The 26,923-nt window shown below is 36.7% G+C and overlaps 5 protein-coding genes across 5 annotated transcripts; 1 reads left to right on the top strand and 4 right to left on the bottom strand.

Annotated features, from left to right (window-relative positions):
* Positions 1-277: 277 nt before the first annotated feature.
* LOC113768350 (enolase 1, chloroplastic) lies at positions 278-3,604 on the bottom strand. Its single transcript, XM_027312670.1, has 7 exons — positions 2,928-3,604; positions 2,354-2,661; positions 2,059-2,213; positions 1,661-1,978; positions 1,011-1,157; positions 872-922; positions 278-691 (listed from the first exon to the last, which is right to left on the bottom strand). Exons 1-7 carry the CDS (start codon positions 3,353-3,355, stop codon positions 626-628), a joined length of 1,473 nt encoding a protein of 490 aa, XP_027168471.1. The 5' UTR covers positions 3,356-3,604; the 3' UTR covers positions 278-625.
* Positions 3,605-7,020: 3,416 nt separating this feature from the next.
* Positions 7,021-8,274, top strand: LOC113767318 (tetraspanin-8). Its single transcript, XM_027311366.1, has 2 exons — positions 7,021-7,583; positions 7,947-8,274. The coding sequence occupies exons 1-2, from the start codon at positions 7,083-7,085 to the stop codon at positions 8,262-8,264; spliced, it is 819 nt and encodes a 272-aa protein (XP_027167167.1). The 5' UTR covers positions 7,021-7,082; the 3' UTR covers positions 8,265-8,274.
* Positions 8,275-9,110: 836 nt separating this feature from the next.
* Positions 9,111-11,959, bottom strand: LOC113767582 (protein CHAPERONE-LIKE PROTEIN OF POR1, chloroplastic). Its single transcript, XM_027311728.1, has 5 exons — positions 11,738-11,959; positions 11,514-11,623; positions 10,732-11,114; positions 9,569-9,645; positions 9,111-9,463 (listed from the first exon to the last, which is right to left on the bottom strand). The coding sequence occupies exons 1-5, from the start codon at positions 11,797-11,799 to the stop codon at positions 9,313-9,315; spliced, it is 783 nt and encodes a 260-aa protein (XP_027167529.1). The 5' UTR covers positions 11,800-11,959; the 3' UTR covers positions 9,111-9,312.
* A 704-nt stretch (positions 11,960-12,663) lies between these two features.
* Positions 12,664-20,189, bottom strand: LOC113769517 (probable acyl-activating enzyme 17, peroxisomal). The gene is made up of 14 exons (XM_027313981.1): positions 19,808-20,189; positions 18,811-18,940; positions 18,426-18,676; positions 17,388-17,592; positions 16,845-16,885; positions 16,643-16,768; positions 16,084-16,157; positions 15,337-15,557; positions 14,596-14,690; positions 14,293-14,509; positions 13,648-13,773; positions 13,471-13,569; positions 13,088-13,300; positions 12,664-13,014 (listed from the first exon to the last, which is right to left on the bottom strand). The coding sequence occupies exons 1-14, from the start codon at positions 20,065-20,067 to the stop codon at positions 12,907-12,909; spliced, it is 2,166 nt and encodes a 721-aa protein (XP_027169782.1). The 5' UTR covers positions 20,068-20,189; the 3' UTR covers positions 12,664-12,906.
* Positions 20,190-22,187: 1,998 nt separating this feature from the next.
* Positions 22,188-26,177, bottom strand: LOC113768823 (calcium sensing receptor, chloroplastic). Its single transcript, XM_027313319.1, has 6 exons — positions 25,826-26,177; positions 25,290-25,535; positions 24,276-24,468; positions 23,151-23,292; positions 22,731-22,862; positions 22,188-22,589 (listed from the first exon to the last, which is right to left on the bottom strand). Exons 1-6 carry the CDS (start codon positions 26,084-26,086, stop codon positions 22,352-22,354), a joined length of 1,212 nt encoding a protein of 403 aa, XP_027169120.1. The 5' UTR covers positions 26,087-26,177; the 3' UTR covers positions 22,188-22,351.
* Between the last annotated feature and the right edge of the window lie 746 nt (positions 26,178-26,923).

Below are 26,923 nucleotides of genomic sequence, written 5' to 3'. Positions count from 1 at the left end.
TGTTGAGCATAGTCTAATGAACATGTCTAAGAGTATGCAGAATGCATTTTCCTAGATGTGGTAGTACTACTTGTTCGCTTGAGCCTTATCTGAAATTTATAGTTTCAAGTAATCTGTCTTTGTAACCTGCACCGTAATTTTAATTTGGATGATATTTAGGGTAAGAAGCAAGCATCTAGAGTTTGATCATACATGCAGGCTTCATATTTTGCAGTGTGTGATCCTTAAAGCATGCACAAGGGGAAATGCTGAGCAAATCAAGACTAAAAAACTGAAGTTACTAAGCAAAATTGAGCTTGTAGAATTTACCAAAATTCACTAAAGCAGAGGTACAAATGTATACACCAACGGGCGCTTCACCTGGGGTAATAAAAGAGTTGTCTATCTCATAGGCCACAATACAAACAGTTTTATTTATTTCATTCATGATATTAACCTAGGTGGCCAATCAGACAATTTCTAAATCCTCCTAATCCTCCAACTTGTCGCAGCACATCAGAAGCCGTTCAGTATACCAAAATGGCCTCCAGCCATCATCTTTGAATCGTCAATTATGGGATGCTCAGCATCAGTCATCCGTTCTTAAGCTAAAAATAATCAAATAAAGCTGAAATTTGCTGTCTTCTCAAGGTGATCTGAAAGCTTCACCAGCATAGCGAACATTTCCAAGCTCCTCTTCAATGCGAAGAAGCTGCAAGTAACCAAATTAAGAAGACAAAATTGTTAAGCACCAAGTAGAGAATGATAGAAGAATGGAAGAACTAGACAAAACAAAACCAAGATGTGATTATGCCATTTTTCCTTTAACGCCACCCTCAGGCCAAATGCATCCAATGGAAACAAAAAGGAAAGGGGAAAAAAAATTTCTGACCTGATTATACTTGGCCAACCGTTCACTTCGGCAGGGTGCTCCTGTCTTGATCTAGACGACAAAAGATGCAATTGTTAGTGAAAAATTTAGAGTAGAAGAACATGCATTTCCCATGACAAAGAATCGTCAGTATAAATACCTGTCCGCTGGCCAGACCCACAGATAAATCTGCAATGAAGTTATCTTCGGTTTCACCACTACGATGACTAACCATAACACCCCACCCAGCAGTTTTTGAGTCAAGGGCTGCTTGGATTGATTCGGTTACTGAACCAATTTGGTTAACCTGCAACATTTGAGAATAGAAATAAGTTCTTCCTCACTAGGTAAGCATCAAGAAGTAACCAACCCATGACCTAAACATGAGAACTGCTTCACGTCATAAATCATATAGGAACCAAAGCATCTATCACAATTTTCTATCCAACAAAAAAAAATGCAAGTTTGAAACTAGAAAGCAGATCTAAACATGGAAATTCAAACATGACCCAAATTATAGTTTGAGCTGGAGTTACAACAGGATTGCACAATATGCAAGAGATACATGAAAGTTTTCTAAAATTCACCATAAGCACATCAAAATAAATAGCTGTCTCTTCAACTTCTCATTCCACAAATCAAATACAATTACTTGACAAACGTTTTGAAGGCCAAATAGTAAGCAAGGACCACATATGAGATGCCCAAACTCAAGAAAATAGGTTAGCTTATGAACATCAACAATAAAGAGTGCAGTAAATAGATACATTACACAAACACAACTGAGGCCCTGATAGAGAAATCACTTACCTTTAGTAGCAAAGCATTACAGGCCTTCTTCTGAATTGCTTCAGCTATTCTTTTGGGATTAGTGACCAACAAGTCATCACCAACTAGTTGTATGTCAACTGAGGACTGCAAAGAAGCCCATGATTTCCAGTCATCCTGATCAAAAGGGTCTTCAATGGATACAATAGGGAAATCTTTTACAAACTCCTTGTAGAGTTCACAGAGGCTCTGGTCTGTGAGCACATGAGCACCATCATTTGGTTGTTTCTTAAAATTGAGATCATATTTCCCATCTTTTGTAAGGAATTCTGAAGCAGCCACATCCATCCCAATCTTAATCTGTGCCAACCACATCCACAAGTGGTATCAGATAGGCTATATAAGAATAATGAAGGACAAATCTATCGAGACCATCCTACCTTCCCTGTGTAACCAGCCTTTTCAATTGCATCCATGAGCAGTACCAGTCCCTCCCTATTGTCCTGCACATTGGGAGCAAATCCCCCCTCATCTCCAACGTTGCACGCATCTTGTCCATATTTTGCTTTTATAATTCCCTTCAGAGTGTGATAAACTGAATTTGAACAGGGTAGAGAAATCAATTAGTGCTCTCATTCACGTAGATTTGCAAAACCCAAAGTTGGATTTTTCTTTTTTTTTATCTAGGTTTTTTTTTCCAATCAGGGACGGTTTCAAGAAGGCTAGTTTGCTAACCTTCACTACCCATACGAAGAGCCTCAGCAAATGAAGTAGCTCCAACAGGTAGTATCATAAATTCCTGCATGGCCAAATTGTTACCAGCATGACTACCTCCATTAATCACATTAAATGCTGGGACTGGCATTACAAGCTCTTTTGTCCCCGACACTTCCTGAATGTGCTTATACAATGCAATTCCCTTCGCACCTGCACCAGCTCTACACACACTAAGAGACACTCCCAGTATTGCATTAGCCCCAAGTTTTGATTTGTTTGTCGTTCCATCAATTTCCAGCATTATTGCATCAACATCAGCCTGATTCCTTCATTTAGAAAAAGATCCAATATTCACTCAATTGCATAGCTCAAAGCCATAAACATACAGAAGAAAGGCAGCACAGATTTTTATTCTGAACAGCTGATCATATGAACCCAAATCACACCATAATTCAAGATTCATTCTTTGTCAATCCTTCATTAAATTTCCAAACTTTGTCACCACATACATATCAATCAAAAAGCAAAAAATCCCACAAATAAATCATCATAAAAAACAAAACCCAGAAAAGAAAGGAAAAAAAAACACTACCTGACATCAACACCAACGAGCTGGGGACCCAATATATCATTAATGTTTTTGACAGCATTAAGGACCCCTTTACCCCCATAGACACTTTTGTCACCGTCTCTAAGCTCCAAGGCTTCATAGATCCCAGTAGAGGCCCCACTTGGGACAGCCGATCTGTACAGCTGACCATCAGCGCCGTCGGTTACAAGATCAACCTCCACCGTCGGATTGCCTCTGCTGTCTATGATCTGCCTAGCCTTCACTGATTTTACCTTCGCAGAGGCTTTTGATACGGTGGCTGCAGCTGGAGCAGTGGCTATGGAGCTCCGAACAACAGTGTTGGGTCGGGTGTGAACTTTCCGGGTGGCGGGGAGCGTAAAAAGGGGCGTTTGGGAGGTGGGTTTGGTGGAAAAGAATGGTTTTGAGAGCGGAGTCGGAGCCAAGGCCATGTCTGGTTTGTCTTGGAATGGAAATGGGAGTGAAAATGATCAGTAGTAGGCCGTGGGTGGGTGGGATTTTGTGGGTATTATATAAAAACTAAAAAGGGAAGGTTGGTGGGAGGGTTTATAGAAAAGTCCGCCAAGGAGGCGAAGAATTCAAGAAAGCAAGGGCCTTCTTTTGTGAGTGTACCGTGTACTGTGTGTTGTGTGTATGGGTTGGTGGAGGTTGGAGCATTGGAGAGGGGACGTTAGGCAGGCAGGAGGAAGACCGGGGGAAGAGAGGGTTTAGGCGCTCAAGTGTAAATTAAGTAGGGCCCGTGAACTATTTTCTTGAAAATGTGGGACCTGCAAGGAGAGGGCATTATTAGATTTTTTTTTTTTTAAACCTGCAAAAAAAATATTAAGATGGATGATCATGGGAGGTTTAATGTATGATATGATTATTGATCTCAATTTGGATTTCAATATTAAATTAAATCGAACCGTACAGGATAGTTTCCAGCAATTCGTTAATGAAATTAGCTTTTTATCGGACAAAAAAAAAGTTGTCTTTGAACCCAAAAAAAAAAAAAAAGAAATTTTACATTAGGTGTCTCTTATCTTATCATTTGGTTGACACTTTACTACTTTCTAGTAATCAGGCAATTAGAAGTCAAAATGTCCAATTTCCTCGTTACTTATCAATTTGTATTAATGGGATTTTTGCAATTTTAGTGAACCTTGGTCTCGTAACGAACAGGTCTTAGTTCAAGGTGCATTTTGAGATCAATTGAGAAGTTAAATTGAGATCAAGCCAGGATATATGTTTCACCAAATTTATTTGGTCTGAGAAAAAAAAAAAGTTTAACCAATTTTTCTGTAATACTAATTTTAGGCCCTCAAGAGAATATTCATTCCCTGAATACAAAAGAGATTTACATGCTAATGAAGGTTGAAGTGAGCTTAAGGTTGATCAAGCAGTGAGTAATTCGATACTAGAATTGAATAAGTGGACATAGATTTGAAAACAGAGACTAACTAAAAGCTTTGGATGAGCCATGCTTTCCAAACTCAAATCACTTTTATAAAAGAACTAATCAAAAATATTAATTAATAACTCTCAAAACACCGAATTGGCTATCATGATACGAACAAAGAAGACTTCTCAGTTCGTTAATTGTGGTCCTAGATTATGTCACAGCTAACATTAGAGCTAATATTCTGAAGAAATTGGGAAAGGTGAGTTTATGATTTTCTCCCCAAGAAAGCAGTGAAAGAAAACAAGTACATCCAGATATCTTGTTGTACGAATGCAAAATGAGTCGAGTTCAATCAACTAATTCATAAGTTTGCTCGATCAAAGTACATCGGGGTATTTTACTGTACGAGTACAAATGAGTCGAGTTCAATCAACTAATTCAAATGAGTCGAGATTGAGCGTACTATGTGAAGCTCGAAAACTCATCGAATTTCACACACGCGCGCGCTTGTATATATATACATATATATATATATATATGACTCGTGCCAAAAAGGTATTAGTATGAAATGTTTATTTTGTCCCTTGTTTAAAATTATTTAAAATATAAATTTAACAAATAGTAAGCATTGAAACACCAAAGATGCTTTTCTATTGATAAAAATAAATAATTAATTAATTACTGAATTTCAGCATATTTCAAAACTTGTTCTCTTCGTGCAGTAAGTCAAACAATTTTAATACTTACTAGTGGGTGAGATGCACCAAATGTGTGTGCACTTTTGGTGGGGGGGGGGGGGGAATACATAAAGAAAAACACATAGAATAATAAATTAGTTGGAGGAGCAAAGGTATTAATTACGGAGTATTGTGATTGTCTCATTTCTTAATTGAAGTTGGTAATAAGACATTTGATAAATATAATAGAAGTGAATCAGCATAGTGGCAGCAGATATGTACGTGTTATGTATGTAATACGTGGAGAGCATGGAGCACGAGATGGTTATATAATACTTTATCGTGTAAAGACAAAATTAGAATAAAAATGATACAAAACCGATGGTCGAGACTTTATATATAGATACATAGACAGATGCTTTGTTTCCGTTCAAAACAAGATGCAGCTGGCTAATGTGTTCTAATACTTAGGAAAAATCAAAAGAGTAAATCTTATACACACTCACTATGGATATACATATCATCGTTAAATTCTATAAATCGTTGTTTTAGTTAGAACTTAAATGCTAGGAGCGTGTAACTTTCCCACCGTTAAAGTTAAAAACAAATTTGAGAGTAGCAAATGGTCAGGACACAGGACTTGCTCTCAAGACCAGACCTAACTAGTTTCCTGGTGAGGCTCGGAATTCAGAAGGCAACTAATCCAAAAATCAAGCATTTGTTTAATTTGGTCCTTTTTTTTCCTGTTGGACACGATAGAATTATACTATTCTATCGAAGAAAACTAAACTACCAACAATCCAAATAGATGTCTACGCATCCGCTGACGACATTTCCAGCAAAACCTCGACTTTTAGAATATAGGCAAAGAGATTTGATTTCTTGACCTACATCTAAACGAGGTTTAAAATTCTCCAGATGGCCAACTACTCTAATAATTGATTTTAATTTGGTCAATCTATCCAAATGCTCTGTTTTTAAACTCAGATCGGACCGGGTCGAACCGGAAACCGACCAGTTGGCCGGTCCGAGTTAATCCTAAAAACTGGAAAATCAAAAACTCAGTCAAACCAGGTCAAAACAGGGTCAAAATCGGGTTTTTGACCCGGTTTGACGGGAAAAATGAACCCGATCTCTTTTTTTTTTCTCTCTCTTTTTTTGAAAGGTCAGAATATTTTTAATATGATGTTTTGATCCTTAAGTTGTTAAAAATTATTAACATACCTCAAATATTTCATACTTTATAAATGTTGTCTTAAAGTTTGGCGTTATTTTTCAATTAAATCCATAATTTTAATTCTAAACTTATTAATGCTTATTAAATAATATAAATTGCTACTTGATTGCTCTAATTTATTTGTATTTTCTTATTAAATATATTTGAAACATCAAATATATATAAATATATCTTTATTAATATTAACATGTTATTAAGTATTTTACATATAATATTTAATTTTTAAATAAATTTTATTTATGACGTCATTCGGTTCAACCCCTATCGAATCCGGTTGAACCCATTGACCCCTGACCCCTGAGCTCGATCGAGTCGATATCCGATCCGGTTATGAAAACATAGTCCAAATATTCCAAACTTTACTGATAGTTATGCCCACGTTCTTCATATATACTCACCCACTCTGACTCATTATTATAGGAACCTTGAACTTGCTGACTTGGCAACTCCATCGCTTGACACTTGTAAACTGACGTGGAAACAAGTGGGCCACACTCTCAAACGCCCACCCCACTCCCCCAACCCACAACTCTTGGAGTCTTAGCATGATTGATGGCAGTTTAGAATATTTGTGCAGCATGGAGGCCAAATGTACAGTTCGAATTTGCTAACGCAACCAAAAATCAACCGTTCGCTCCAACGCCTTATTTACGTTTCTTGTTGAAATCCGAACCGGTTACCACCCTTTGCACCAAAATTCTTCCAGGCTTCCTCAGAATCATCTCTCCTTCGTTCTTGATCACAAAAAAGGAGAGGGGAAAAAAAACACCATTATTACAGCACAGGATCGTTAAGGTTTAAACCTTTTACCATTAATCCCCCAACACCCTAAACCTTAATATTTATTTTTCCAAAAAAGAAAAATGGCACGTCCAAGCAATATAATCATCACGATCCTCAATGTGCTTACCTTGGCCATGGCCATTTTGGCCATTGGGTTTTCAATGTGGTTGCAAATTCACCCTGGTAATTCATCTCTGTGCCAAAAAGTCCTCCACAAGCCTTTGTTGTACGTGGGATTGGCCCTTTTTGTGGTTTCATTGCTTGGATTGATCGGTTCATGTTGCAGGCTTTCATTTTTCATGTGGCTATATTCGGCTGTGCTGTTTCTGATGATCCTGGGGTTGATCTGTTTCACCATTTTTACCATAATTGTGACCAACAAGGGTGTTGGAAAGGTATTGTCTAAGCGAGGGGTGCAGGAATATAGATTTGGAGATTACTCAAGGTGGTTGCAGAATTATGTGGTGAATGCTGAAAATTGGGACGAGATCAAGAGCTGTTTGGTTGATGTCAATTTCTGCCGAAATATTGATACCGGTAAACCACCTGAATTTTACCAAAAAGGCCTGCCTCCTATTCAGGTATGTCTTTTTTTTTTTTTTTCATATATACTACCTGTTAATATCTTCTTCCCCACTCATTTCCATCTAAAACAAAGAAGAAAAAAAGAGAGAGGTGAACGTTGCATGTTGATTACTTGGTTGTCCACTTGTCTTGAAGTTTTAACGTGTAAGATCTCAATTGTTATTATTGGGTCATTCTGGTATCATTCGCATTTATTCTTGTCAGAAAAATGGGAAGATAAAAGCTGTTAATTTGTGGTCTATGAACTTGATGAAAGCCATATTTCAAAGTTCTTATGATCAGTAAAAGACCATCTTCATATGCCGGCAGTCAAATAACAGATAATAAGTTGAAGGATGTTGTTTATATATATTACGCAGTCGGGTTGTTGCAAGCCTCCAGCATACTGTGGATTCGAGTCCAAGAATGCAACTTTCTGGACAATGCCGGAAACAGGGCCAGCCGTGCCGGACGCCGATTGCAGGACTTGGAGCAACGTCCAAACGCAGCTCTGCTTTGATTGCCAATCATGCAAGACAGCATTCCTTGACAACATCAAGAAAGAATGGAAGACTCTTGCCATCATCAATACTTGCATCCTCGTCCTTGTGATTGCCATCTACTCGGTTGGCTGCTGTGCACTGAGAAACAACCGGAGGAGCAAAGGATACGCTAAGCACAGAGGAGGATACCTTTGACCACTCTGACTGTGGCGCTCTCTGTGGTTGTTTCTGTTGTTCAACTCAGTCTGATTTCGTTATATCCATTGGTAGATTTCTTTGATTCTTACTGTTATCTTGTATCTGTTTTGACTTATAATCAGGAAAATGATGATACTTTGCATAAACGTTCTTTTCTTGATTGTTGTCACAGTCGGGTGCATGTCGTATAACAGCAAATTGATTTGGCAATATGCATTTCCGGCAACTGCTCGAAGGATTGTATCTCTATAAATCGAATCTAGATTAGACATGGGATTCCTTAATTCTTATGAATGCAAGTTTGGCCTTTCAACTTCCTTATTTGTTATTTATTTTTTTGGGTCACTTAGGAACTGCTTCAGATTTAGTGTGTCAGAAGCGTGGAGGATGAATATGGCTGTTTGACCTGCTTTTACTGGAACTAGCCTGCCTATGATATACAGTTCAAAAGGGATATAAACTGCTATCCTTCAGATGTGAATTAGCCCAGTAAGTAAGTAGAGTAGAATACGATGGATAGATTAAATTTTCCCTTAAAAGATTTTTCTTTTGTTTTGGGGCTGGGGTGCGGTGGGGGTGGTGTAATTGTATTTCTTTTATTATCTATTTATTTTTTACATTATCCTCTGGGCAAGATGATCCGAGACTTGTCTCTGCACCCATGATTACCGCAAGAGCGATTGCAACGGCAGACCAACTGGTGCTCCATAGCAAGCAAGATCTAGAGCAACCGGAAAGCCTTATAAATCAACTACCATTCCCTATTAACCTCCACATGACAAATACTAATTTATTAGAAATTAAATTGAATTGTCAAATATGAAAAACCTAAAGAAGTTCGGATGGATAAACCTGATATTGTATACCTGTATTGATATCTTTAATACTCTCAAATCAACAAAGTACAATTAGAGTAAATTTCAACTGGCCAAGATAACAAGCATGACCGACATGTATCATTGGGATCAATGAATGACGTTAGAATTTGCCTCGTGGATGACCATCTGATGCCACAGACGTTGGTTCATTTGATTACATTCAAGACTTACTTGAGGAAAGTACAAGCTAAAAACAAGGAGAAATACACTACGAGTGAGGTAAGGAGTTCCAGTGTCCAGGTTGGATGTACCAAAACCGTTGGAATCATGGGAGCCAATAGTGAACCCAAGAACCAACCAACAAAAAGAGCCAAAAATCTGCAATGGGGAAAAGAAACTTTTCAGTAACAAATGCATAAAAAGGAGTTAATATTGTAGGGGTATTGCAATGCGATAGAAATTATCTGGCTCTCGCAAACTCACCCGGTAATGCCAGCTCTAAACAAGCTCTTCATCTTGTCATTGAGGAAGTATATGCATGCTGCCAAAGATATTGCAACCTGTTTGTCCAGACATATATCATATCTATAAGAAAGACCTTCAATCTTCAATTTTACTGGCAAAAGAGTTTTAACCAAGAAGATTTGTGATATTCATTCCCAAAAATAAACATCATGATGGTCTCATCTTAACATGATAATAAGCCCACTTGTTATTTCCTACAGGAAGAGTAGTCAAATTGTCGCTTCTTGTAAGAAAATAAATGAATTCATAGCAGATTTATATGTTTACTTCCTTTTTAGATTTCTCTGTCTCTAACGAATAATAAATTCAGAAAGATTTCATCGACTTGACGTCAATTATAAAGGATAACCATTGTCCATTTAGACAAATAAGAAAAGTTAGTGCTGTTCTAGCAGTGCAACCCCAAAAGTTTCATGAAAGTGCCCAGATTCAAGCTTCACGTGACCCATCCTCAACCCCTGGAAAAGATCAAATGTTTTGAAAATGAAAAGAAAAACCTACCCAGCCATACTCGGAAGACTTTTTCTCAATATTCTACATTATCCTTTGTATTCAAGTTTACCCCTTTTTCTTTCATTTTATTACTTAATTCTGAAGCCAAAACTCTGATGAAAGAGCTCTTTGAGATGGGTAATTCGTCTTTATCCGGTTCCTTGGGTTCATTGCCTTCTATAATGGCTATAATAACAAAACAAAAAAAAAAAGGACAAAACCCATATGATAATTGATCTTCATATACTTTACCAGGTTCATGCTACTTTTAAGCAATCCCAACCACAGGTTTCATGGTCAATGAGTTACTATAAAAACCTTAGTGTTGTACCCCATTTTTATCAAGGTTCATGTTTTTAAGGTTGCCATACCTGTAACATCAGTAGCAAAGGATAACATGCAGATTGTATAACTTTTCAGACATATGGCAATGGAAACCAAGAGATGAATTTCTCTTATGTGGTCAGAGAAAATTAACTTAAACTTTGCCCTAATCATCTTTTACACACTCATTTATATTAGCTAACCAACATTTTCCAAGTCACACAGTACAACAGTTGTGGTGCCTCCAATAAGGATAAGAGAATTAAATTTCCTGGAAAAGAGTATGCAGGATGTAGTCAACAAACCTGGAAGGCTGGTCCAGCATCAGCAGAATTCAACACACTCCAGCATGCCATGAATCCAAACAGGAACAACCTTCTCAGAATAATCACACCAGGAGGAAGTTCAACATAATTAAGCAGGTTCTTAACCCAAGGTGGAGATTCTTCCACTTTCTTCTTTAGCTGGCTCTTCAAGTTGATTTTAGTCTTTTTCCTATTCCTAAAGCTAGCCATTAGTATTCTCTCAAAAGCAGCTTCAATTGACTCAAAACTCCTCTCATGTTCGGCATATTGACTCAACAAAAAGTTGCGCGCACTCCATACTTCCTCCTCGGAAGCATTCCTACCTATACCTAATCGCTTGAACGGGTCCCAGACATTAATCCTAGGAAATTTTGAAATATTACCTGCAGATACAAGAAAGTCTCCTTAATAATCCGAACCCATTAAAAAGGGTTCAACACTTAAATCGTGGTTCTACTTAAAAGCAGAGTCTCCACTGGAAACTCAACCTCAAATACCTTGAGAAAGAAAATGAAGAAAACGGGAAAAAATATAGCATCATGAGCATTTCCTAGCTAAGCATAAATTTACGCTTACACGTTCCCAAGTAAGAATCAAAATAAACGCAGCTCAAAAAAATTTGCTCAAAGAAGAATTCCAATAAATTTAATGCCCAAAAGCTTCCTTTTTTTCCCAATGAAATTCGTCAAAATCAACAACTTTGCCAGCCCATATCCATCAATAAGCTAGAAATTTAATAAGTACAGGGAAAAAAAAAATTTCTGTAATAATAAGTACGTCACCTCCAAATGGTGCATCGACTGCACACCTGGGGCTCCTAAAATTCAACAATCTCGGCGGAAGCGTCCAACTCGAACTCTTCTTCGAATTTACTCTTACTCTATGAGTTGCACTAAAATTACAAAAAAAAAAAGACAAAAAATTAAAACTTTTGATAAATAAACCTCAAAATCCTTTGGGGAATACTGTGAATAACTAAAGGAGCTGATAAGTGTTGAAAGCTTACAGTTTCTGGCCGAGAAAAGGAGTGGAAACGGTAGCGTTAGAGGAGAGAAGAGTTGTCGCCATCAGAAATTATCCAGTTTTTTTTATCAAATTTATGTGGAAAATTATTAGTATGAATTTTGGGTAATTGAGGAACCCTAATTTCAGCTGAAAAATGAATGGGACGCCATAGAAGCCAAAGAGGGATAGAGGGAGGCCTCCGTCCGCGATTTTAGGTGTTTGGCGGCACAGGGAAAGAGAACCAGCTCTTTGACGCTTCTTGGCTTTTCTAATACCAGGCGAAACGCTTTTCCCTTTTTTCCTTTTCCTTTTTTTTTTGGGTCAATTTTTTTATTCTTTTGCTTCCGTTTCCCATTTTAATTTTGGGAGATAATAATAATTACACTAATTTAATAGAAATTGATTTTTTTTTTCAGGAAAAAGACATTTGGGAAAATAACACCATTTGTTCCAGAGGTTAATATAATGTTTTTAAAGATTTTATTATCCAAAAAAAGGAAATATAATTTTTCGTTATTTACTTAATTCCTTCTCTTTTTTCATTTTCTTTATTAAAACAGTGAATGTACCTTAAGGTCAGGGACAAAGAGCATTAGGCTTACTCAAATTTGATATTTTGAAGGATTGTACACTTCATAGTTGTAGAATAATTTAATCTAAATTTTGGATTTATCTCACGTACATCACATCAAAATATCAAACAATTTAAGTTTATTTCATTGACCGGTCTTTTATCTCACATAGTAATTACTTGGAATAATACTCTATCTAAACAAAGCCAAGCTTGTTATCTCGGTTGGGGCATGAATTTAATCCTGCCCTCTTCAATTCAGGTTTCATGAAAAGACCAATCCATGAAATGACAGAATGGTAAATCAACTAAAACTTCATTCTCTTTTAATTTCTCTATCTCTGTATTCTGCATGATAAGCATCCATAATAAACTTTCCTTTTTATTTTTTTTTTTGATTACAACACATGAATATTGAAAATCTTTAAAATGTTACACAGACTACAATTTAACAACTCAAAATCATTTCTTGGAACAAATTGCACCTTGTAGTAAACTGTTTATTCTATGTGGACAAAGGTGAAGTTGTTTACTAAAGACACAGATTCTGTACTTTCTGTTTTCTGGTCAAGTTCTTGGGAACACAAATATTTTGTACATCACAATCTTGAATTTTCACCCTGAGTGAACTGCTGCCTCAAAACCCTTCTCATAACCTTGTTTGTTGCAGTTCTTGGAAGGGAAGGTAGGGGAATGATGTTTGAAACCTGCACCATTGGTACATTAGTAGGAAATACAACTGGTAGTAAGCTTGTCACCACCAATGTCCAGGATTTTTACCTTGAATAAAGGATTCAGTTTCTTCTGCAGTGCTGAATTGAAGGACTGCATCAGCGTATTTATGTCTGTTGTGGAGCTGTCTAGATCCTTGAATACAACGGCAATCGCCAGTCTCTCAGGGCCGCCACCAGGAGGAGGCACCCCAACAGCTGCTGTCTCTACAATATTACCATCTACTGCATTACAAATGCGCTCTATCTCCACTGAACTCACCTGAGAACATAATGTATTTTAAGCCAACTAGCACGAAAGGAAAATCATTACCCGAGTACCTTGATTCTGAAACTAGTCAAGAGCAAAGATGCAAGAAAAGTTGAGATATACATGTAGCAGTAACAAAATAAATCTTAGTATAATTCAATTGTATGAGGCCAGATGGAGACCTTGATGCCACCAAGGTTCATTGTATCATCAGCACGACCATGAGCATGATAATATCCTTTAGAGGTACGCTCAAATACGTCCCCGTGCCTTCTTAACACCTGTATAAAACGAGCAAAAGGTAACAAAAATAGATTTACAACCTGCAAGGATGGAGAAGTAATATAATTATTCAATACCTTTCCATTCCAAACTGGCATTCCCTTGAAGTAAACCTCATTGTGGTCTGCATTCAGAAGAGTGCTTGAAGCTCCAAACATGGTCGGACCAAGGGCCAACTCTCCAGTGCCCGCAACGTTAGATGGCTACCAGAGATGGTTAAGAATGTTAGATTTTAGGCAAGGTCCTATAAATTGTAACAACCTTGTTCATCATGGAATTTATAAACCAGCAAACGTGATATAAAATTCTACTTTTTTAACTTGTGGATAATCTTAAGCAGACAAAAGACTCGAACTGTTTCAGTTTATTCCGCTTTTAATGATGTGTATCAAGGAGGAATTATGAAACTTCACAGTAAAAACATAATACTCCCCTTCAACAATTACAGACTTTAATAGCAGATCCTGCTACCTTTGTTAACCTTCTCATCTCTCCCCTCTTTCTTGCTCTCAGACAACCCCCCAAAACCACAAAATCACCATAATGTCAATTTTCATCTATAAAATATCCAATTTGGCCCTGCCAAAAAAAGCGCAGTTGCACACATCAAACAAATTCAAATCGGGTACTATAATTGAACATCAGAATATAGAAAGGCTGCATGCTCAAGTTGAATCAGCTGATATTTTGACCATGAAGAGTTGAGGTTAACTCCTGCTTACCAGAGGATAACCATCTTCCCCAAGAATAAACAGACTACACCCCATTGCTGCAGTGCTAAAAGCTGCCAAACATTGAGGCTGTACCAAGGAACCAGAAATAAATCCACCACCAATCTCTGTACCACCACAATACTCAATAACAGGTTTGTAACGAGCTCTTCCCATCAACCATAGGTATTCATCCACACTCGATGCCTCCCCAGTAGAGCCAAAGCAACTGTTGAAGTGTCCATAAACAAAATTGAGCTAAGGAAACCAACTCCTTTATGAATGAGTGATCTCAGAGGTGCTACCTAGACTTACCGGATGGATGACCAATCATAGCTAGCAGTAGAATTTTTGGTCTTCCATGTCCTTACAATGCTTGGGATCACGCCTAGCATAGTCACTTTAGCATCCTACACAAATTGCATGAAATCCTATAAGCAGAAGATGACAAACATGTTTCAGAAATTACACAACAAGACAATTTGTGAATTTAAACTAAACCAAGTGAGAAAAGGTGCAGGCAAGACACCAGACACAGATTTACAAGTCAATTACTGGACTGTTGACCATTTTGTAAATCATACGGTCTTTAAACTAGTCAATCATTGTATAAAATTAGGAGACTGCAGCTGTACATTTTCTTAATTCTCATGTGACTCAATCAATTTTCCCACTTCTAGCATCAGTCTTCGAACTATGAGTATAACAATTGGTTCCTTCCAGCAACCAGAAACAACCATGAAATTTATTATGCACAGCTCCTTACCCCAGCTATACACGAATCTAATTCCTTAACCAAAGCCATGGGATCATAGAAAGATTTTGAAAATCTGAACCAGACGCCTGGCTTGAGTCCATGCCTTATGATAGGTACATATTTGACTTGAGAAGTGGAAATCAAGGACACTGACATATGTAAAGCCAACTCAATCAATTCCAAACTATAAATGAAAAAACAAACAGCTCAAAGTTTTCGGGTACAATGGAAATTAACAGGTCATTGAACTATACAAAATCAATGAGAAAAAAAGTCCAACCCTAAATAATGGTCTCTACCTGTATAAACTTGGCAAATCCAGAGCCAAGAGGAGATCCATTATATAAAGCCATGGAAGCACTATTCAGAAGTGAAGCATAAACTAGCCAAGGACCCATCATCCATCCCAGATTAGTTGGCCAGGAAACAATATCTCCTTCGCGGATATCCATGTGGCACCATCCATCAGCAGCAGCTTTCAGAGGTGTAGAAACAGTCCAAGGAATTGCCTTGGGATCACCTAGAACATAACATAGTATGCTAAGCATCTAGTCAACATCTTATCTCTCAACTTTTTCCACTGCATTACAACATGAATAACATATTTTGTTCATCAACTGTTACTTTGTGGCAGTGTTTCTGTTGCTGAATAAAGTAATTAAAGTTAAGCTTTATGACATACTAGGTAGCAAGTCCACTAAAAAGCATCAAGATGGGAAAACAGGTTCCTCTATGGAAGAGAACAAGGTGAAGAAGAAAGAGAAGAAGTTGATCTTCTGACCATAATTGTGGACAGCAACACATTTATTCTGGTACACATCCCCCAAAAGACAAGCTGACTTAAAACACCCTTATTCTATAAAGAACCATGGAATCACTTAATTTTGTGTGTGTGTGTGTGTGTCACAGAGAGAGAAAGAGAGAGAGAGAGAGAGCGCACTAAAGTAGAAGACAAACAAACTTCAGATCTTGATATTAACTGATTTCTGTTGTTGGATATCATGCAAGTTACTACCTTGGTATATACAGGACAGAATTTTAATTACCAGTTGTTCCAGAAGAGAACAGAATATTTGTGAATGCTTCGATTGGTTGCTCAACAGCAACAAACTCAACTTCTCTGCAATTACAACAATAGCAGCAACTGTAATAGTTCAGAGTTTTACTTGGTAAGTAAATAAAATGGAAATTGCTAAACTACAATACTTTCTCAATCCTGTTAGCCATTAGTTGGTTCTTATATGCATGTAATCTTACATCTCCAGCAACAAATGATTGAAAAAATAGTTTGAGAAAAATTAACAAAAGCCCCAAAGATCTCTAAATGTTAATTGTAGCCTTTGAAATAAGACGTGCCAAAATATTTAACCACATAATTAACAATTTTCTGTCTCAAGTGACAGGTCAGAACGTTTTATTGCCTCAATGAGCCAAAATATTTGAACATTGAATTCAAATTAAATCCAACCAAACAATGGTAACTTATTCTCTTTTTGATACTGTCTCACAAGATATGAATTGAGAGCAGACTTGGTTTTGTTTCAATTGCGCTTTAGAAACATAGTAAAGATATATCCCCAGTGCTCCACGAGAGCAGGTACTTACTTTGACCCTTCAGCCCTGTTTAGAAAATCCTGCCAAGAAATGTCACCAGCACGTAATTTCATGCTGAAACTGGAATCTCTAGTAGGAATTACAATTGCCATAGGAGCTTGAGCATCAACAACTCTACTGCAGAGTCAAACACATTTATGAGGAATAATAGTAAGAAAAGTAGGAAAACACAAACAAAGAAGTAACAGGTCACCTGTACAATGGTATTTTTCTATCACCACGGAGAATGAGATCCTGGGAAAAGTCATTGGCTACATTAAAATTATGCAAGAAAATAGGAATCCCATAAAACTATTTAGACTTGGAACAAAAGGAAAATGAATTGTAAGATTATCCAGAATCTGAGATTAGTTCCAAAATGTATAACTCAGAAGTCATCTTTACACTAATGTTACTCAAAATCTCCAAAATGGAGGTGTTAAGTTTACTAGACCTATCACAGGGAGAACAGTTATGCTGCTGGGATAACAAGTGCTTAATAAAATAAATTACTAACAGATTACAAAATTATTGTGGAAAAGCCTGCTGCATCCCCTTTAACCAATCTTCTCTGTTTGTCCTTATCATACTGTGGTAAACTAAAAACTGTTTTGCAACAAATTCACTTTTATGACCATTGACACAATAATTTCATCAAACTCCGCTACCTACTAGAAAACAAAAAAGGTCTGTTCAGATCAAGCACATAATTCAACTAAATACAACAAACTGAAGAATGATCTTTTAATGGTCTCACCTGAGTGAAAATTGCTTTGGCATTTGATAACTCGAGCCTCGTAGATATTTCACTTGGGGCAAAACTATCAGCAATTGATACCACTACATAACCAGCTAGCACAATGGCCAAATAGATCACCACAGAATGCGCATCCATGGGCATATCTATAGCAATTGCAGATCCTTTATCCAACTCCAGTCTTTCAAGTGCATATGCAACTAACCTATAGAAGAGTTGCTAATAAGATATAACATTACTGATACTTCACTTGTGACAGATTCTTTGCAATGTATAAGCTACATATAGACATTACTAATTTTCAATTCTGAACTATTCACTATTCTTTGGTACAAAAAGCTGAAGTTAGGAAACAAAACATCTCTCAATCAATAAGGAATCTTGGTCTAATTCACGGCAGCTTTACAGAAAGATGGTATGTAAGAATAACCTATGCCCAATCTCAACACATGGTCCCCTACCAGTAGCCGCAACCTCAATTCTAACAAAGCAAAGACTTACATATACAACTGGAGCTTAACTTCTACCACTACATATAATCTTCAAGTGCAAAAAGCAATAGAAAACCAGCTACTTTAGCCCCTGTAGAACCAAAGTAAGTACTTGCACATGATGTGGTGCCTTTATACACTCTTCAAGTAGCTTTTTTAGCAGTCAGTTCCCATTCTGCTAAAGTGAAATATTTGTCCGTGTAATTTCATTGCTGGATTATGTAGGGTTGCCACTAACAAATTACAAAAAGTGCTCCAAGTATTTTGTTTTTCCATCCTTAATCTTCACACCATGTGCATTTACCTCCTTCCAGTGTACAATTAGGTATTGAGAGATTTATAATCCTAAACATTCTTCTTCCAAGGTAATAGTTCATACAAGCTGAATGCAGGATGGCCTACATCCTATGTGAAGTTTGATTTGCAGTGATACTACAAACCTCTACCTTCTGAAATAAATCCCAAGGAAAAGCCTCAATATTCGATTGAATATACAGAAGAAAACAATTCAGAAGTGAACTGATAAAGTGAAAGAACAATAGCATACCACACTCTTGAGCGCAACTCCATGAGAGTCATCTTTTGAAGGGGCAATTCATCATCTCCTTCATCACGCCATAATATTACAACATCATCCAGATTCCTCTTTTTATTTACATTTAAACAATTCTTTGCTGGATTTATGTAGGCTCCCGGAAGCCATTGACCACCAGGACAAGACGAATTCTCAACTAAAATACGTTCAGGAGAAACAGAGAAAGATATATTCATTTCATCAAATATAGCTTTCCAGTATACCTGAGATCCACAGGAATACAGGAAGAAAAATAAGAATGCACACGTGCCTACACAAAAAGAAGAGAAAGGAAATTGACAATGCAGGAGCCAAGGATTTGAAGGTTAAACGATGCTATCAGAAAGCATAAAGTCACCTCTGGGTTGGAAACTGAAAATTCCTGAAAGTCAGAAAAGCTGGAAATAGGGTCTCTATATTTTGATCCCAAAAACTCTTTTCCACGGCTTTCCAATAGCTGTCCAACATTCGTTAACTTTGCATTGTTCCTGAGTCAGAAAAAAATAGTATTGTCATTAAATTTTCTGAAATAAAAGAAAAGTAAATGATTCTCTAAATAATTTCAGGATTGGAGCACTGATCCAACATTATGGATAAAAATTAATCTTCAACCATTTGGCCTCCAAACCTTGTAAACTATTGAAACAAAACTCACTTCAGCTTTCAATATATTCCTTCCATTCTAACAATAACCTCGTTAAGTCAACAGACAAGGATTTTATTATGAATTTCAGGATAAGGTAGTAATACACAGCTGTATTTAACTATCAGTCTATAATCAATGGCCTAGATGTTTTCTAAATTGTCGACATCAAAGTCACACAAAATTTCAATCTTTTTGTTTTCTAATCGTAGCCAAAGTGCCATTTAGCCAAAAAAAAATGCAAAGAATCTATTTTTACATAAATTTCCGACTAGAAGTGTATTCAACTGCTTTATATAGCTATAAGGCTGTATCAATGACCTTCCAATTTTCCAAATTATTGTCATCAAAGTCACACAAAGTTTCAATCTTTTTCTTATTAAAAAATGCAGAAGAAGATTAAAAAAAAACCCAGTCATTCTTTATCAAAAAATTCAGCGTAGAAGTACTAGTGTGATGCTACATGCTACTATCACCCCACAATCAATAACCACCTCCAAGTTTCCTAATTTTGCCATCAAATCATCCAAAGTTTCAATCTTTTTCTTCTCTCATCACAACAGATGTTTCACTAACTAAAATATTTGCACAATCAATAAACAATACATGCATCTCTTCACATGATTAAAGATACCAAATGTTCATCAGAACCCACAAAATTCCAAGTCATAAGAAGCATTCAAACAGAAACAAAGGCAATACGAAAACATACGGGTCAGGCAACCAAGCGGGCGGGTTGGGTCCGAAATCCTTGTAGCAGCCATGATACATCATCTGATGGAAAGAGAAGGGAAGGTCCGGGTTTAGAAGCTGTTTGGAGATATTTTGCCATGTTTGAGGAGTGGCAGCTCCGCAAGTATGAATGATTTCTGTGAGTTTTTCCTGAAGTTGTTCTGCTTCTTCTTGGGATATACCCAGAGATACAATATCAGAGATGGTGATTGAATCCAAGGCTTTGTAATTCTGAGCCATCCTTTTCTTTTTTTTCTTAACTAAATTCTCTTATAAACTGATGACATTCCAGAAATTGAGGATTCACCTACGAATGTTTGCAGTATTTGTGTGATAGAGTCTACTGTTTACTCAAACAGGTGACTGATAAGATTTTTTTTTTTTTGGGTCCCCAGGGTCTGAGTGACTAAAAGAGTAAAAGGTTGGCTTACTGGGTTTTTCTTTTCTTTTCTTTTTGTTTTAACATAGTAATAAGGTTGATAATTAACTTAATTTTGATAGAAATTAAGGTACTAATCCACTAAGTTTAATTGCAATTTCAAAATTAAGAGGTTCTAGTCTAGTAAATTTATATGCAAGTTCACCCTGTTCCAGAGCATCTTGGCTCTAGACATCTGATTTATAGTAACGAGGGATAATTTCAGAAACCTCCCCTGAACTTATAGTTGGAGTAACAAGATCAGCCCATGTCAGAAAAATGAGCATTAAAAAAATATTTTGAGGAGTGAGATGATATTTGTGTTCCACATATGCCCTTTTTGCTTATCCACAACTTGAGCTAAAGCAAAAGCAAAAAAAAAAAAGTAATAAGTTGAACCAGATAGAGACAAATGCAGATGGTTTCTTCAAGTAATGTTACAATGCTATTTATATTTTTTTGCTTTAGCTATTAGACATTTATTTAGCTAATATGATCATTCAATTAATTGAAACATACTTCTGGTGATATAAAAAAAATGTATAGTTTTATAATTTGAGTGATTAAAAGTATAAATTTTTATTAGTTAAGTCATAAAAAAATATTATTTGAGTGATTAAAAGTATAAATTTTTACTAGTTAAGTCACAAAAAAATTTTCACTATTTGGGTAATTGAGTGAATGGCAATTGCAGTTAAATAAATAATGTAACGATCAAATAACCAAATTCTCAATAGTTTAATAACTCTTTTTGCAATTTTCTCTGTGGATACTTCATTTCATTTAGTGCTAGATACTTTAGTTGAGATTTTTTTAAAAAAAAAATTTAATTCACAATGTAGTTAGTCGAATTTATTCAACAAGCTTCGTTTGAATACCAGAACTTAGATAGATCCGATTTTCAAAAAATTCAATAACCCAAATTGTGTTGCATCACTTTATGAGATAATGTAATATACAATTTACGTCATTGAATTTTTGAAAACCAAATTTACCCAAATATAAGTAATGAGTTACACTAGATAATTGTCTTACAAAAAAAAAACATGGAATAGATGACTTTAGAGAAAGGTAGCACTAGTGCTAAACTCTTCATTGGTGATTGTACTACGAATAAAAAGTGTAAAGTGGAATAGAAGGTATATCAAAAGTTATATCTCTATTACTCATTTAACTAATTCTGTCAAAATAGCTTCAAATATATTATAAGTTATGAGGGTATATCTGTCAATTCATCATCAATGATATCACAAATAGGGTCCAATAATCTGACAAGGGAGGTATCTGATATTTTGCAAAGTTCAGGGGAGGTGAGTGAGACTGTCAGAAACCTCAGGGGAGGTTTCTGAAATTATCCCTAGTAACTATTGAATATCTAATTTCTAGAGAAGATGAAGATCTTCACCTACAATGCTGGCTTTAAGTCTTAATTTTGTGAATTTACTTTATCACAAGAATTATCATGGTTCTTCATGCACACATTCTTCTGAATGTTGCGGACAAATCAGGGAAACCATTTTTTGTTGTGTTTGATTGATAACGTAGTACCACCTTTTTGTCTGTTCTTTCATTTGGACAGCCTAGTAATTCAGTATTTTGCCATTTTCCACCAGGTAGGTGCAACTAACACGCCATCCACGAGTCATGATTTATGAGTTTGTTCCGTGGGTTTTTTGGCCTGCCAACTGCCTGATTAGCTTTCATTAACCCTCCGCACCCCCTGGAAGAAGAGGGGGGTTGGGGGGGGGGGGGTGTTTAGGGGTTTATTTGAAAGCCATTCAAGCAATGGTAGTACTGCCTACTGCCTAGTACTACATTTACATGAGCTTTGGTAAACTTGGTGTAAACCCCAGTCACAAATTTTTGAGAGATGAGGCCACTCGGACACTTGTAATTTAACAAAAGCTGAATGACTTCCCTTGGAACTTAGAAGGAGTAGTTGTAGGCAAGAAGCAGAAATTCTAATAAGACTTCATTGAGCATGAAATGATAAGTTACTATGATGAACAAATTTTACAGGAAATTACTCAATTTACAAAAAGCGTGACCATGAAGAACACCACACTAGGATCATGGTCTAATCGCGTTTGCAAGCCCAAAAGGAAGTCAATCAGAACTTCCCGGAAGCAATTTGGCTGAGCTTGTCGTACCTAAACGTCTGGCAGAAGCAGGGATAATTCTGGATGGTGATATGACTTCAGCAAAGGATACATTGTAAGAATCTGCTCCTAGCCGACTCTGCAACCACCCTTTGCTTCCAGAGAAGCCATCAGCCACAACCCAGGTGTTCTTGAAGCCAAGATTCGTAAGTGTTCTTGCAACTATCTTAGCAGCATCTGAGTACCTGAAGATTTCATGGATCAAAAGCAGCTCAGTGATGGAAAGATCATATCCAGGCGCGCAGGTATGTATGAATTGCCAATGTCTCCCTCTATGCAATTCAAACATGTTTGAGAAGTTCTAAGCAAGGATAGGAGAAACTTACGAGTCCATGATGACAATGTTGGAACCTTTATTGATCTTCTTGAGATATGAAATCTTTAAAGCCACCAAGTCAGCTTCTACTTTCTTTACACTTCTCACTAGACTTTTTAGCTTGCTAGGTAATTCTTCCAATCTGGCACAGTCATGGAAATGTCGCCTTATTCCTAGTCATGAAACATTGCTCACAAGTACTGATACTTTTCTTTTTTTCAATCAGAATACGATTTTATCACAGAGAATAGAATATCAACATTCTGAAGCAGTAAAATCATTTTCAGACACTTTAGTTGCACCAAGGAAGACCGTCTAATGAGCTAGTAAATGGAAAAGAAAGCAGCCAATTACTGAAAAACCTTGCAGGGTAATGTTAATTAGGGGCCACATAAACTAGTGGATGAAGTAATAAGTATAGTTTACTTACGGAATTGAGACAATTTTGCTTTTAGCACTTGATGGAAGGCGAGGAACTCCAGCTTTGTCCTTATCCTTCACAGGTCTAATATCAATCAAAATGTAATTCTTGGTAGACATTAGATCCAGTGTCTGAGTAGGAGTCAGATCACCTGTATAACAATATTTTCAAATCAATATTTAACTGATAGTGATGCCTAAGTGCATTCAGACAGCACATTTAAAAAAGTACCAGATATCCTTATCGACTCTTTCTTTCAAAAAGCTAGGATGTACAAATAGATACGTTGATGAACATCAATGAAGTTACTACAATTTAAGTGACCATATACCATTGGATGCACAAAATTACAAACATCTCCTATTATCTTACCAAACATGACTACCTAACAGTAACTGGCAGCTATTGGGCATGATTAAAATGGTGATTAAGAAAATATACCACCCTGTCTAGAAGACTTCTGTTAGAAGACCTGTCACCTTAATTTGTAGAATGGAAACATTGCAGAGTTCTAAGGTGAGATATGATATATGTGTCAATTTGAAAGGAAGGAGGTCATTACAATCTTTGGCACATCACTGTGAAATCCCTCCAACCATATTTCTCAATCAAACTACTTCCCTTAATTTGTCTTTTTCGAGTAAACTCATCTTCCAATATTTAACTTCACTTTCTGCCAAATTAGCAGGCTTTATCATTAGAAATTGCAACATCTAATATGTGTAAGCACAATTTTGAATCAATTTCCTTTGGAACTCAATAATCTGCATTCACCTCCATATGGGAGAAGCGCTATGCTAGCCATGCCAACCCTTTACTTCTTATTTCCTAGAATCAAGCAGTCATGATTATAACAACTATAGCACTATGCATGCTTCTATTGCTTAATAATTTGAGTTATCAATTAGTTTACATGGTCTAACTAATTGAATTTGGTTGTAAGCGTAACGAGCCCTCCAGATACAGATATACAACAGTTTTCAGAGTACTCCTGATAATTCTTGTTGTACTCTCATGACGGTAATGAAGAGGAACAATGACGCCTGTATCAGCTATGTTATCATTTTCCCAAAGATCAATATCCTGTGCAGGAAAAGGAGATGAATGTAATGAGAAGAAAGTCAGCCAATTTACCCTTGTACCCTCGAAGACTGAAAGAGATGGCAGAAAAGACAGGAGGAAGCAGGAGATACGCAAAGAATAGGGCACCACCAGCACCTACAATTGTAATAGGGTCAGCTGATAAGATGGTTTCCACAGCAGATGAGGCTACAGGCTTGGCATCTTCAATCACTTTGGTAGTTTGTTGTGCTACATCAGAAACCGTCTGCAGTAGAAAGAAAGTCATGCACTTTTCTGAGTCCATGCTATAAAAACAAAAGCTCAAAACAATGGAACTTTACTGGAGATCATTATCTAAGAACCAGGGAATGGTTATTAATTTATCCAAAACAATTACTTGAACTATGTTGCAGCAAACAAGAGTACAAAAATGCTAGAGAACCCCAGGTAAGTGATTCTAATACCAATTGTAGGATCAAACGTATTATTGAAAGGAAAAAAACCAAATTGTTAACTAAAATCCCAATAGAAAGGCAACTTAAGATTTGTTTCAGAGTAAAAAGGAAATTAATGGACATTCATGTTGTTTACTTGTATACTGAAATAAACGGACAAAGTACTCTGAATGTTCTTTTGGTGTACTGTAATTGACACTCATTTACTATCTTTGTTTGACATTGAACCTAGAGCTAGAAAGAACACTAACTAAAACAAATCCTTATCTCAAACACTAGCAATTTCTAGCCATGTACATCATCTCTTTCCGTGTCATCCAATTCTAAACCCAGAAAACTAAGCGTAAAGCAATGTCATGGTCCATTGCAAGATATTGAATATTCCCTCCATCCCACCATCTTGATCCATTCATTTCCTTAAACTTAAGATCAAAAGAGAATACTTTAGTCCAAGTCAGTCAACAAAAATGGTTCAAAATACAGTGACACTCCTCTTTCCCCCATTTTTCCTCTTTCAGTCACCATATGAATTCAGTTAAAGTAATCAATCTATGTGAACCAATAATATGAACCTCAATAAGCTCAGATAGCGACACTAATTGCAGAATTTCAAGTGGAAAGATAACTAAACCTTAGCTGCAGTTATCACAGGCTCTGTGTCAATGCCAGAGCTCTGAATTGCCTCTTGAGCTTTCTTAGATGCCTCTGAAATTGCAGGGGAAGCAAGCTTCAGAGCTTGCTCTCCTGCCTGCTTTAAAATAGGCAATGCAGCATCAATCCCAGGCTTCACAACTTCAACCGCAGCACCAATCACTTTCCCCGCGACATCAAATATACTCGAACCCACATCTTGAACTTGATCAATCGCTGACTCCACCTGAAAATTTCAGCAAAAAAACACCTAAATTTTCATGAAATCTGCAGTCCCTTGTGAAGAATGTGTCAAAAACTTGGGGGAAAAAAATCCCAAATTTCACCAAAAATTGGCAAACATGATCATATTGCATAAAAATATGTCAACTATGGTTCTAGAAAATGCCAATCAAAACATAATGCTAGAAACAATAATTAGTAAATACAAGAAATTGTAGCAACAATATTCCAAGAAAATGCATTGAAAATTCCAATATCAACTAAAAGCTTTAAGAGAGTTCTCTAACTTTTTACCTGATCGAGAGAAGAGACTATTTGTTCCTTAGGGAGGCTAATAGCTCTAGCTTCATATGATGGAGCTGAGAAGAGTGTAAGTATAGATAGAGCAGTCGAAGTAGGGAGTGAGACTACTAAAGGGTTGGACTTAAACTGATTACTACTTGGTGGGATGTTGGTAATGGGAACAAAAGTTTTGGACGGTGAAGAAGAAGATGGAAGTGGTGGAGGAGAAGGAAGTTGTGGTCTAGCGGTGGCTGAAGAAGCTCTGAGGGCCATCACACCTTCAGCCTCTTGCCACCGCTCCTTCAGTCAGTCAGTGTGTGTTGTGTGTGTGTTTTGATCGGTCGATTGGTTGGTTGGTGGGTCGGACAGGGATTTGTGGTCGGAAGTCGGAACTGGAAAACGGTCAAGTTAATGCTGATTGGTACATGTAATCCTACCTGGCAACTTTGTTTCCAGCTAAACCACAAAAATCATGACACGTGGAATTAAGGATGAGAGATGGACACCCCTCGTCCAGAAACAAAAGTTGGCTGTATGCTGCTCATGCTGAAGTACAATTGTACAAGGTTAGTACATTAATATTTTATTTTTTCAGTTCCCGCGTACATTCTTTAAAATATATTTCAGGTGTTATATTTTTTAAAATATAAAATTAATTATAAAAAATAATAATTATTAGTATGTATGTATATATATATATATATATATATAGTAAGTTAGACGAATAATATGATGTTAACGAGTGCTTAGGGCACCTGTTAAAAAAATCATGTATTTTTTTCCTGTAAAGGAAGTTTGTTCATTGTTTTATAGCTCTTTAAAATGTTACTAGCTGTTACATTGTGAAAATCTTAATTACGAGCCATTAGGATAATGGTTCCAGAAGGTAGTTCATGCATTACCATACTTAGCCATTAAACACGTGAAATCAGTAGAATCTTCATTTAACTTTACTCATTCCTTACCATGATATGGATGTTTGTTGGGGAGAGGGTTGGGTTGGGTGGTACGGGGAAAGAAAGTGTAAGCAAGAAGTCTCGGGTTCGAATCCTCCCGCTTACACTAAAAAAAAATGATATGGATGTTTGCTGAAGTGCTTAAAAGTGTTAT

The sequence above is a fragment of the Coffea eugenioides genome, chromosome 4 (genome assembly GCF_003713205.1).
Source record: "Coffea eugenioides isolate CCC68of chromosome 4, Ceug_1.0, whole genome shotgun sequence".
In the NCBI taxonomy this organism is placed as follows: domain Eukaryota; kingdom Viridiplantae; phylum Streptophyta; class Magnoliopsida; order Gentianales; family Rubiaceae; genus Coffea; species Coffea eugenioides.
The sequence above is the reverse complement of the archived record's forward strand: the minus strand, read 5'-3'. Positions and strand labels throughout refer to the sequence as shown.

Bases quoted from the DNA above. Each gene is read 5' to 3' on its own strand.
- LOC113768350 (XM_027312670.1), bottom strand. From the start codon at position 3,355: ATGGCCTTGGCTCCGACTCCGCTCTCAAAACCATTCTTTTCCACCAAA. The intron at 2,662-2,927 runs GTAGTGTTTTTT...TTCTAAATGAAG, and splicing joins CTCGTTGGTGTTGATGTCAG to GAATCAGGCTGATGTTGATG. The intron at 1,979-2,058 runs GTAGGATGGTCT...TGGTTGGCACAG, and splicing joins AGGCTGGTTACACAGGGAAG to ATTAAGATTGGGATGGATGT.
- LOC113767318 (XM_027311366.1), top strand. From the start codon at position 7,083: ATGGCACGTCCAAGCAATATAATCATCACGATCCTCAATGTGCTTACC. The intron at 7,584-7,946 runs GTATGTCTTTTT...TATATTACGCAG, and splicing joins AAGGCCTGCCTCCTATTCAG to TCGGGTTGTTGCAAGCCTCC.
- LOC113767582 (XM_027311728.1), bottom strand. From the start codon at position 11,799: ATGGCGACAACTCTTCTCTCCTCTAACGCTACCGTTTCCACTCCTTTT. The intron at 11,115-11,513 runs GTGACGTACTTA...TTGTATCTGCAG, and splicing joins AGTCGATGCACCATTTGGAG to GTAATATTTCAAAATTTCCT. The intron at 9,464-9,568 runs GTGAGTTTGCGA...TCCCCATTGCAG, and splicing joins TTTAGAGCTGGCATTACCGG to ATTTTTGGCTCTTTTTGTTG.
- LOC113769517 (XM_027313981.1), bottom strand. From the start codon at position 20,067: ATGGCTCAGAATTACAAAGCCTTGGATTCAATCACCATCTCTGATATT. The intron at 16,769-16,844 runs GTGACCTGTTAC...TTGACTCTGCAG, and splicing joins AGAAAAATACCATTGTACAG to TAGAGTTGTTGATGCTCAAG. The intron at 16,158-16,642 runs GTAAGTACCTGC...TTGTAATTGCAG, and splicing joins AACAGGGCTGAAGGGTCAAA to AGAAGTTGAGTTTGTTGCTG.
- LOC113768823 (XM_027313319.1), bottom strand. From the start codon at position 26,086: ATGGCCCTCAGAGCTTCTTCAGCCACCGCTAGACCACAACTTCCTTCT. The intron at 23,293-24,275 runs GTAAATTGGCTG...ATTGTTATACAG, and splicing joins CAGTCTTCGAGGGTACAAGG to GTGATCTGACTCCTACTCAG. The intron at 22,863-23,150 runs GTAAGTAAACTA...TGACTGTGCCAG, and splicing joins AGCAAAATTGTCTCAATTCC to ATTGGAAGAATTACCTAGCA.